Here is a 12,283-nt window from a genome sequence, read left to right as displayed (position 1 = left end):
GAATAATTTTGAAGTCATGTGGACAAGACTGCTTATCAAAGCTGGTTTTATTTAGTTGCAAGTTAGTGTGTTATTCGCTGCTTTTGCTATAATTAGCCTTGTCTTTTTGTGAAAAAGCAATTTCAAAAGTAGTGAACTGCACAGAAAAAAACCCCGAAACCAGCAAACAAACAAAAAAATCCCAACAGAATATACTTTTGCATCAGAGAAGAGAAGAAGGAAAAAAGATGACTTTTTTTTTCTCCCCATAGACCTGTATTTTAGTACTTTCATGTTAGACCTTCAGTGAGATATGGCTTGATTATTTGTGGCTAATGAATGGGCACTCTCACTGAAATACTCCTATTCTTAAAGCTCATTGGAGTATAATAGTAAAAATACTCACAAGGAAGACTGTATAGCCCAAGAAATACAAAGTACTAAAGATTAAATAGAAACTACACGCTTGTTAAAAAGTATTTTGCAAGATTGAAATAGTGTAATAAAGCTTTGGTCAAGGTGATCTGTCATTTGTCTCGTCAGTCTTCCTCTCCATAGTTATTTTTATTTTTTAGCTTCTTCAGAAAAGTGTTTGTTATCTAGGTTATATCCACCTTTCATCACCCCCTGTTAGAGACTTCTGCCTGCTTCAAGGGGTGTTATTTCCAAAGCTTGATGTTACCCGGAGAGATTTGGAAAATGTTCCTTTTTGTTGCCCATTAAATCCCTATTTCAGTAGTCTTGGAAGCATTTTGAAAAGTACATTTATGAGACAGACAATTCTTTAACTGAAACTGTGGCAAGGAAGCTCTTCTAGAAGTATAAGGAGCCGATTATGGAATAGCTTTGGCTGCTGTTTACCCAGTGATTGTGTAACCCATTGAGAAGTTTGTCACAGGTGTCTCTTTCTGCCTGTATAAGAAGTTTTGACTTGTTTCTTTCTTGGCACAGCTTGAGGTTCTGGCTCTTCATAAGTTAAAACAGCTGCTGTTTTAGCTCTGAAGATCTTCCAAGTCATTGTCTGGTATTTTGGTCAATATCTGTAGAAGAGTTGTATAGCACTCTGTGAAGGCAGTAGAGCTTTGAGCAGAACAGAGTATCGGTATTTTAGGATTGTGGAAGTGCTGTAGAGTGGCAGGATTGGTTTTCCATAATTCAGCATAAAACAGTCTCTCATGCGTGAATGTTATAAACCTGGCCTCAGTAAGATTTCTTCAGCTGGGTTTGTAAATAATACAGTCTGGGCATTGCCTTTCTGGATCATTAGATTAATTCTTGCCCTTGAAATTCGGTGTGGCCAATAGCTTGTCCGATGGCAACTCATGTCAGCAAGGAGGTGTTCTGTTAGTTAAGAACAGCTACAATAGTATAGTGATTTTGGACAATACTTTAATACTGTAGCCTTTGAACCATAAATATAGAATATGGTTCATCTTGTAAAATGATACTGGCATTCCTACTTTAAGGTTTAGGGCCTGGTATCTAGAAATCATTCCCTGATTGGAACTGCTGTAGTTTGTGCACGTGACAGTGAAAGGACGTTTCCTCATACTAAATTGAATTTGGGTTCTTCCTTGTTTTTTCAGAATCTCTATTAATATAGTAATAATAGCACAGTTTGTAAGTCAATAGTGCTTTCTTGGGAATCTCAGGAGAAGACGTGATTTGTAAAGTTCAGCTACAGGATATGTTAAAATTGGGATAATTAATCCATAAGTTGATTCACAACTGGTATGCTGGCATAGCTTCTTGGGGAGCAGAGCTTTTTGTTTTCTGTGGAAGGAAGCTTTGTACTTAGCAGAAGCTGGGATTCGAAATGACTAGGTGTGAGTTTTATTACTGTGGCTCCCTTAGCATGTACGTGATCATAACCAGCAAAAGCATTGTTTGGCTGAATGCAAAATATGGGTGGGGGACCAGTGAAAGTTATTAAAACACCCTGCACAGTAATTCTTTCCTTCTGTGTCTTTTAAGTATTTATTTACTTCTGATGCCTTCTTGTAAGGATAGTGGTGAAGGGGGAAACCAAATACCTTTAAAATAACAAATGAGGTACCGTATTGCAGTATAGATCAGGCTAGATTCGTGTTTTTCTGGCAGTTCAGGTTTCTGTATCTGGATGAGACAAAAGTGAAAGAAGTGAAAAAGTGAATGACTTTTCATGACTTCTGTGAATGTCATTTGCAAAGATGAACGATGAAAGTGAAAACCATCCATTTGTGCATTAACAGAAAGTTATCAGTCATCACTGAGCTCTTTCTGCCAGGCACTTTTTCCTCCTTGGGGATGCATAGGCTGTATATGCAAACTGCAAATTATTGGCTAGTACTGTCTTTGTTTACCTTTTAATTAAAAAGTGTAATCTCTAATTAGCAAAGGAGAGGCTCTTAATCTTTAATCTTGTGAAGATGCTGGTCACTCTTATGAAGATGCCATCTGAACTGCTGGACTTCTCTCTCCCCCTTTTTCTTGTTGGGTTTTTTTTTCCATTTGTGTGTGTGTGTCCTAAATTTGGATTGTTGCTCTGTGGCTTTCGTCTGTTTCCTTCTTTTGAAGGTGAAGAAAGGTCCTCAAAGAAGAAAGGCTATGTTGCAGAAAGTAGCAGGCTTCTTCTGGAAAGCGTGGCATAGCAAATATGGTGGAGACATGAATAAATTCAGAAAACAATTTTCATATTTAAAGCTGAATGCATTTCCGAATCTTTGATGAAAAATTACTGGTAAAATCTAGTGAATCTTTCCAGTCAAAGTGGTGTGTTTTTAGACTCTAGTCCTTGTTAGCTCCTTCTTTGACATGGGTAAATAACTCTTTGATGTTGGTAAATGTCCTTTCTAAAAATAGATTTGGAGCTGAAAAGTATTCGGTGGCTCTTCAGTCAGGCTCATGTTAAGTCAGTGGGAAATCATTCTGTCTGCTGCAACGGGGTTTGGCTTAACCTCATGTCACTGTGCATTAGCCAAGCCTCAGCTACTACCATACAGGAATTTGCCAAAGAAGAAATGTTTTCTTTTTGAGTGAAACAATCTGCACAATTTTTGCAGGGTATTTCTGTCAGCCTTTGATAAGTCAATCTTAGTTGTACCTTTGAAATAAATACTGATCCTGCAATGTCTGAAGCTTTTGGGAGTTCCTTTTATTTAATGTCAAAAGACATTAAAAATGTCAGCAGCTGAATGAGGACTTGAAGACTCAGGCCAGCCCCTGACTTTTTCACAGAAAGGGGAGGAACTGTTTTAGTTTGATATTTTCGTTTAGTCTCTTTAGAAATTGGGAGATATGTCTTGATAAAGAAAAATTCTTGATAAAGAAAAATTTTAATTGTTCAGTGGAAGAAGCTTCTAGCATGTCTGGGAAGGAGCTGAGATGTTAGATATGTGAACTCTGATATGGGGAAAAAAAATGGCACCTTAATAATTTGCTGGACTCAGAAACAAAATGGGTTTGAACATATTAGTTGGAATTTCAGGGTATCATTTCTGCCCCAATTTTAGTGTAAATGCATATAATATCTGAAAACTATATTTAAAAAAAAGTAATTATTTTCTTAGTATATATTCTGCTGAGCTGTGCTTGGCTAACATTTTTCTCATCTGTTTTATAGGTTTTGTAAAAGACACCGGATTAAGTCAAATTCAAATGTTCCATGTGTCCCAAAAGACTTGTTGATGATGTCAGAATTAGTTCTTCCACAGTTCATCTTTAGTCTTATTCAGCACTTAAGAGAGGGGTATAATGAGCCTGGTATGTTTTCAATTTGCATGTATCTAGCATATCTTACCATGCTGCTATCTCTTGCTTTGCAGTCTGTGAAGAAACAGTACCTGAATTCTGTATAGAATGCATGAATGCTATCTATAGTTAATAGTATTTAATTTTGTGCCTCCTTTCCTAACAAAATTACTGCCTGGCTAGGTGATTTGATCTTCTTAAATGTTTTAAAGGTTACCTAGCATTGTGCTGAGCTCTTCCAGAAAATGAAATCAGGATTAATTGGAAACTTGTACATGTGAATTTTAGAGCATTATGAACACAGTTTGTTTTGTGGTGGTCATAGCTGTTCTGCCTTGTGAAGGTCTTGATCAAATTACATTACATTTACACCAAAAGTTCTTGTTGTGTGGTTTTCAGCTCTTGATCTGCCATCAGAGAAGGACCTTCATAAAATCCTCCAGGTTTTGGAGCCTCATGTTTCCTTTCTAGAAGACTTGACCAAAATGGGAGGAGCAATGCGATCAGTTCTTACCCAGGTTTTGACTAGCCAACAGTTCTACAAAGATCTTAGCTCTGGTATGTTTGTGTTATTTCTAATAACTAAATTTTCAAATTAGGAAGAATTTAAGGGCATAAGTTTTGTTTATTGTTTCAGTTTCTGCCTGTTTTTATTTGACTTCTCAAAACCCAGAAAAATGCATGTTTTTAAGAATACTTTTGTTGTTGATAGAAGGGGAGTGGGCTTCAGGAGCAACTAGAAACATTTGTTATTAAGAGCAAACCTTTTATCTTCTGTGTCCCAGGTAAGTGTATAAAGATACATCATTTCAAAAGAGTTCTTGTAATAAAGCAATTACCTTCAAAGTGAGGTGAACATGGCAGCTTAGATCTTCCAAATAAGGCATAGCGAGCTTATTCAGGGTGGAATACGTCTAACTTCTTTTGGGATCTGCTCTCACAGAGGTTGCAGGAGGAGACCTGAATGGCAAAAGGCCATTGTGTGTCCTGCACTTCTGTGCAAAGCCTTTTTTTTTTTTATTTCCTTAAACCTCCTCCCTCCCCCCAATTATTTATTGCATCCTGTACCAAATCACAATGAATCTGAAAAAAATTAGGCAGTTACTATTAACTCCAAACCACCTACTATAAATTAACTACATCTTATCTTGTTGTAATTAGAAAGTGTCTTTTTTGAGTCCTTTGCATACTTCCTTTGCATAGGTATGAAACAAATAGTAATTACTGTAGATTGAAGTTGCCATAACTGGCTTGGGCAGCAGATAGTTGTAGAACCGTCAATCTCCAAATCATTATTTAAAAGGAGACAAAGTCCCAAGGAGACTTGGGAATGCTGCCTTAGGGACAGTTGTCTTTATTTCCTTCCTTTTTTTCTCTCCTGTTTAGTCATATTTGAATGAGAGAAATTTAATGACTTCCCTTTTCCTACATGCAATGAATTTCATGAGGTAGAAAAGTGGAGAGGCAATGGGAAATAAGGCATTCTTATCTGGACTTTAGGAATGGAGAATATGTGGGCAGGAGTAGGTACAGTTTCTGGGTAGGGAAAGGAAAAAAAAGGGATTTTAGGGTAAAACCTGTCCTTCTGGCTTCGAATGCAAAAGGAGCACAGTTAAAAAGATGGCATCATTTTTTTCATGTTTTCTTTTCCTTCAACTTGGCAGAATTAGCTCTTCTAAAGAGCTAAATTGTTTTTTTCTTCTATAACAAATGTGTTGGGTTTTTTTGGTCCGTTTCTTTGTGGAAAATTTTATATCCTGAGTGTTCAGTGTGACTTTGCTTCATCAAACAGTTGCAGTGATGATATCTTTATGAATAGTCTCCATTAATTGCAGCTGCCAGAACTTGAACTTTGAAAGAAAAATTCCAAGTATTAGAAATTATATATGGTGTATTACCATTACCGTTTTTTGTTGGTTTATTTTTTTTCCCCATGGGAAATTTTAGGTCCCTGTCCTTTCTGTCCAAAACCAACCAAAATTTTTTTTGCTTTAGTGTTAATGGTGGCAGTGCTGGTAAGATAGAAATGAAGTACATAATTTAGAAGAAAACACTGTGTTGGAGGGGAAAAATTGTGGAGGTATCTAGTATTTTGGATTTCAGTTCATTAGTTGGAAAAACTTCTTAGCTTTTACATCTCATAATTATACAGCGTATTAAAGCATTGTGGACCTTTTTTTGGATTGCTTTTGTTGAATATGGAGTATATGAACCAAGTAGCTGTTGTACATTAATGCTGTTTTACGTATGTATTCAAGGTGTTGGAGAGAATGCATGTGCAAAGAAAAGTCATGAAAAGTACCTCATTGCTTTGAAAGGCTCTGGACTGGCATTTCCTGAGGATAAAATTGCATGTGGTATGCAGGAGCAAGGAGCTGGAACTAGCACATTAGCAGTTCAAGGTTTGTGTAGAAAAATATCTTGAGAAGATTTTACTATTGCTGCTTTTTATATAAATTGTTTTTTAGTTTTTTTAAAACAAACAAAACAACAAACAACCCAAACCAAATCTTAATGAAGCTTAAGGAACTACCTGTTACTTTGTGCACCTCAAAATTAGAGGACTCAATTGTGTCAACAAAGCTAAACATATTAACTTTTTGTTGCTAATATACTAAGCATCATTTCCCAATCATAGCATTAGTGGAATTTGAGTAGGCAAGATGAAATTGCTCATAGTGGAATTTTGTCACTGCAACTGAGTTAAGCCCCCTCTTCTTACAAAAGTGCTGTGGATTTTTTTTGATCACTGAAGGCCATCAGAGTTTTCTGCAATTTCTGAAAGAACACATCTCCATTAACTCAGTATGTTGAAGTTTGTATTGATTTTGTATTGATTGGAAGTCTTACTCCAACTTCTCAGTCCACTGCTGTGTATCTTTTAAAAAAAGTTAATGTAGTGTTTCTTTTCATACTGGCTCATTAAATATCATAAACTCTTTTCAGTTTAAGACTTACAAAAGGAATATCTGAACTTTTTTATTTCAAAAGGTTTAGCAGGTGCTACAGCAACATCAGGACAAGGGGATTCTTCAGATGAGGTGAGACTGTTTTTAAAGACTATAATGAACTGCAACGGAGTATTAAATGGAGAGAATGCTTGTGGCCAAATCCCACAAACCTTAACTCTTCTATCTACCACATATTCTCTCCATTTTAATAATTAGAAATAATTGAGATATAAAGGAATAGATCTTATGCCTTTGATTTACTAAGGACCTCTTGAGAAATCCTTCTTTTTGCTAATAGTATTTCAGTTTAATATATGTGTGTAATGTAGAAGAAACTTGTGTAGGTAGTTCAAAAATCACTATCAAGTAAAGTGGGCTTGATTAAAGCTAACTTAAAGCATGTGGTGCTGTGAATGGTGTTAGCAGTTTTTGGCACTTGAGAATCCAGCTGAACTGGTGATAGCAGCAGTGGGAATTTCTTTGTAGATAAATTCCCATGTGTAGACTTGACCTTACTTAACAAACACATTGAGTGGGAGTGAAAAGGAGAGAATCTCCTTTAAGATTGAGCTGTAATAAATACATGAAATTTAAGGAGGGAAGTTTAATTCAGGTAGAATTACTGTGTCAATTCTCAGGTGGTGGTTTTTTTTTCTCTCCTACTATTTAAAACCCAATTTCAACTAGTAAGTCTTAGCAGCCATTCTTGTAGGGTAGTATAACAAACTTGAAATAATGTAAAGTGTAGTTTTTGTAGGATCTTTGCTTATGTTGAATTCTGTGTGAACAAGTATTGAAGTAAAACCAATTGTTTGTGTATGTCTAAAACGGTTGTATGACTTGTTTGCCTCTGTCACGAGCACAACAGCATCTGTTACGCTTTCAGCAGTGCTATTTATAATTTGGCATTTTTCAAAGTATTGCTTGCTGTTTTTTCACCATCACTTGACAAACAAACAAACAAACCCAAACAAACCCAAAACCAACCACAAAAGGCTGCTGACTGTCACTTTTAAGGACCATGAAAGAAGAAGGTAATTCAAGTTAATGTTAATAACCTCAAGTAGTATTTTCAAATAAACTTTCAATGGCTCAGCATGCTTCTTTCTGTTTTACTCCTATAAGTGATGAGGAGAGGGGAATAAACTGAAGTTGTTCAGAGTCTGAAGGGAGATTGGATATTGCTGATATTTCTTTTGCGACAGAAGTCCAGGAGGCAGGTGGAGACAGATGGGTTTTTGGGAGAATAAATTTTTTTATAAGGAAAATTTTTTTTTTTTTTCAAGCAAAAGATATTTTAAGAATTAAAAAAGGGAGGAATTACAGCAACTGCATTATAACTTGATATGTTAAAGATAGTTATAGTTGATAGTTAAAGATACCTATTATGTAGAGATTTTTCTTTCTGATCTCCAGGGTATAAAGGTGTTTTATTATGTTACTGCAGATGTGAGTTTCCTAGATTGAAATTCTGCATATACTCACATATCTGGAATCAATTTTAAGATGTTAATTAAATTATTAAGATACATTGTAAAAAAAGTACAAGAGCCTGTTTTGAAATCTGTATTTAGAAAATTTTAAAAAAGAATGAGGAAGTAACATACAGCTAAAACATTAAGCACTCAAAAAGTAGATATTTCTTGGTATATGTTTTCACTTCTGAATTTTCCTTTCATATCTTCAATAAAATCATCTTGATACAGTATGGGATACAATTAAAAATAATGTCGACCCTCAATTGGTGGCATCTCTGGAGAAAGTGAATTTTTTATTTGCAGTATTTTTCTTAATCATGGTCTGCTTGACAAATATGAATTGCTGAAAGTATGTCCAAAAACCAAAACAGAACTGTGCAGGTAGAAGGCTGAAATGCTTATTAGAAAAATGATGTTACTAGGAGAAAAAAGTTACCTTGTTTTGACTTCTCTTCCTCTACCCTGCCCTCCCTCATAAGTTACAAAGAATATATAGAGCTTTTGTAATGCCTTAGTATACTCTTTTATAGCAGAGTAAAACTGTGTTCTAATTAAGAAGTGTGGTAAAAGTACACTTTTAACTGGATTTTCTTCCTCTGGTATTTAAGATGAATTTATAAACGTTAATGTGTTTTCTTACCAAGTAAGTCTTAAATGTAGCATTGTTTCACAGATGAGAGGCTAGATTACAAAATTTACATACGCTACAAATTAGAGCAGTGCTTCTGCAGGGTACTACATAGGTTGAAAAGTTTTGCATAGTTTGGTATTTAGTTTCACTTCTACAATAGTAGATGGTTCTAAGCTAAAAATAAATCTGAAGGATCGATTTATCCTGAGATTGCTATGGGTTGTTCCTCCCCCCCAATAGTATAGGCTCACTTGTGCTTTATTTCTCAAATTATTTGTGTTCCGTCCTCTAGTATTTTGTAGAGAACTCACCATTAGTTTCTTTTGTTAGCTTTTCTTTCTGATGTTTTCCTTTTGTGCAAAAGGAGACAAAAAAGTCCTGTCTAAACCTGTCCTCCTACTTAAGAAATTTTTATGTTCCGAGGAATCGCTTTTACCACAGTGATGAACCTTTTTGGGTATCTCTTTTTGGCTGCCCTTGTAGTTTATTGAGCACTGAATGCTGTGTTACTCAGTTAATATACTTATTGGCTCCAATTGCTGTTTAATGTAATCATAAAAAATCAATGTATGGTATATAATATTTAAAGTTTATTATTTGCATTTACAACAGATGTGGCACACCATACGCATATTGCTAAATATTATGTTAAATAAACCTACATAGATCTTTGCTGTTATCCAGGTATATTTACACAGCATTGTCCAATGGGTAAAAATAAGGTGTTTTGCTTACTCATTCTCTTACTCTTTATCCCTGGGCTTGTCAAGACACCATGTGGCCTAGCACTCTCAATCTCAAGGGTGTTAAAACTCCTGCACTGACATTAAGATGTAATCCTACCTTACTGAAGCAACAGAAGCCAACTGTCTAACATTATGGAGGGGAAAAAAAAGAGTTCTCAAGAAAGCATTTCTCATAAGTCACTCAATTTTTCTAGTTTTTATTGAAATCACTTCAAAAGTTGCAATAAAGACTGTTAGATGTTTACATTTTTCTCATACTGCATTTTATTTGCCAGAGCAGTGATGTTGGAGGCTAGAGTCCAGCACATTAATCACAAATTGTATACACAAATGCATTATTTTCTGGTTAAGGCCCCTTTAACAATTGTCTGGCTTAACTGAGTCTGCTGAAGCAGTCTTGAGACTTCCAGCTATCAGCTTTCTAGCTACGGGGATTTAGATGCCTCTTCTTCAGTCTTCTTCAGAATTGACTGGCTCCCAATTGAAGTGCAAAAGTAGCATGTGTTCGCAAAGACTACAGGACACCTAAGAGTTCAAATGTGTGTCCATCTTAAAATGAATTTTCAGATGGAGGTACTGAAAGGATAGGAAAATTCAAACTTTTCATGAATATGAAACTTTTGGTCAGTCCTTGGGTATAAAATATAAATAATCTTTCTCCCCAGGGAAGGACAGTAACTTCCTGAGTATCAGGTTCTTTATCACTATAGTGAAGTTTGGAAGAAAATATGGCATTTGCTAAGAGGAGAATGATATTGATGACTTAGTTTTAATAGTAGATATCTGTATTAATTATCTCTAATTTTACTAGATCCAGTAGGAATCTTTATTTCCACTGTCGCATTAGGACTACCATTGTTGGTGAAAATCCATGCAGCATTTAATATAGTCTTGCAATATCACATTCTTTTTTAATACCTAGTATTAGATTTTGTAAAGTGGTGGTGATGATGTTTTTAACTTGCATTGCATTTTGGAACCTTTAATATTCTGTTTGCAGAGTGCCTTGAAAGCTTCAGATGACAAGTGCCTGTGTAAAGTGTTTCCATTATTCTCTAGGGAACAAGCAGTTAGAATTCAGCAATTAGACTTGACCTCTTAAAGGTGTCAAAAATACTTTACTCTTGCATCAAAACTTTTATATTGGTTAGAAAATATATAGCTAATTGCCTGTGTTGCCAACTCTAATAGTCAACATGTTGGCTCATTTTTCTTTTGGGAAATAAAAAGCCCCAAACCCTACAGATGAATGGGGATGTGCAACAGTTAAGATTTTTGTAGTGTTAAACGTTTTTGTAGCACTCAGTTTCAGAAATCAAAGCAAGAAACCTTACAAAATTAATTAAATAGATGAAGATGTCTGAACTTGCAGATAATAATGTTGCCTGTAGGGTTAAAAAGGCAATTTAAAAAAGATGTGGTTTTTTTCTACTGAGTTGCATGGAGTCCATTGGTTCCTGTGAACAGTAAAAGTAGTTTTCTGGTAAGAGTGTATTTGGGGATTTTCTGTTTTAGCTTGATAGTTAAACCAGAATTTTGAGAGCATACCATCTCTTGGCAATAACATTCTAAATATACCATTATCAATTTTTTAAACTCTTCAGGAGGACCAGGATGGTAGCCAAGGTGTGGGCAAGCGCAAGAGGGTGAAACTAAGCAGCACCACCAAAGGTATTTATGAAGTACTGATCTCAGTTTATCATATTTGCTTTCTGTCTATCTTAAAAATTATCTAGCGATATCCATTCACTTCCCAAGCACTGGAGTGCTGCATGTGACAGGTATTAAACACAGCAAAATCTAAAAAAGAATAGCAAGTGAAATTGTGGTAATTGGCAACTTCCCTGTGAGTGAGTACCACTGTCTGGGACTCTGTTTGACCAGTCATTTTGTCACCTTCATGTCGTAAGTTGACCTCTAAAAATTCATCCCATTTTCATTGTTTGGCTGGCAAGGTTGCAACACAGCTTAGCAAACAAGTTGTTGATGTATTTGTTCTTAACAAGTATTTTTTTCATTGTGCCCCTGTACAGTATAGTTGTGTTCTCAGGCAGGCAAGAATAGTTCTCTCTGTTTCTGGTTGGTCATTGTCTACTCTTCTAGTGATGTTTAAGAAAAGAGACTTGAATGAAGTCCTGTTTGAAACCACTCCATTATTTTCCTAGATTGAAATTAGTCCTCTGTGCAATTTCTAGTCCAACATGAGCAGCACTTACATTGAGGTCAGTGCAAGTTCTAATTCAGGAATGGCCACAGGCTAGAGGCAAGGTAGTCCTATTCTGTGCTTGTTCTTGTCAATTTTTTTTGTGCTGAAGTGTTTAGTAATAATATTTAAAATATTCTTTTTATTTAAATAAAGCACTTTTTGTTTTTGTGGGGGTTTTATTTTGTTGGTTTTTTAATTATGAGTATCAAGAGGCTAATAAAGGAAGCACTAAGAAATTGCAAGTCTTGAGAAAAGAACATTCAGGTGGAAAATCTTCAGGTGAAAGTTGGAATAAAATTTTTGGAAAGGCTTTGAGTTGAAGGTTTGGAACTTGAATTTGAAATGCAAGGATTCATGAGGTCAGTAAAGAAGCTGGAAGGTGTTGTGAGGAGTATGGGAAAGTAAGATTGTTCCTGGTAGTTTCAGATTGAAGGCAAAATATTGGGAAGCTGGAAAAACAGCTAAATGTTAGGGCGACAGTGGTGTTAAGAGGTGATCTTAGAAATTGTGTGTGAAAGATTGTGGCAGAGAATAATAGTGTGGAAGAGGAGGTAGTTGGAGAA

General features: G+C 35.6%; 1 protein-coding gene across 8 annotated transcripts in view; it reads left to right on the top strand.

The window, feature by feature from the left end:
* Positions 1–12,283, top strand: part of UBR3 (ubiquitin protein ligase E3 component n-recognin 3) — a 112,357-nt gene that overhangs the window by 10,795 nt on the left and 89,279 nt on the right. For 6 of the 8 annotated variants that reach the window (XM_030486052.1, XM_030486050.1, XM_030486049.1 and 3 more), the window contains exons 2-6: positions 3,581–3,720; positions 4,108–4,266; positions 5,967–6,110; positions 6,700–6,749; positions 11,119–11,185. In XM_030486052.1, coding sequence (XP_030341912.1) covers positions 3,581–3,720; positions 4,108–4,266; positions 5,967–6,110; positions 6,700–6,749; positions 11,119–11,185 — 560 coding nt within the window. Of the gene's footprint in view, positions 1–2,472; positions 2,699–3,580; positions 3,721–4,107; positions 4,267–5,966; positions 6,111–6,699; positions 6,750–11,118; positions 11,186–12,283 lie in introns of those variants that run through there. The other 2 variants (XM_030486053.1, XM_030486051.1) reach the window with 2 other exon arrangements.

The sequence above is a fragment of the Strigops habroptila genome, chromosome 5 (genome assembly GCF_004027225.2).
Source record: "Strigops habroptila isolate Jane chromosome 5, bStrHab1.2.pri, whole genome shotgun sequence".
Taxonomy (NCBI): Eukaryota; Metazoa; Chordata; class Aves; order Psittaciformes; family Psittacidae; genus Strigops; species Strigops habroptila.
Note: the sequence above shows the minus strand (reverse complement) of the source record. Positions and strands in the feature narration are given on the sequence as shown.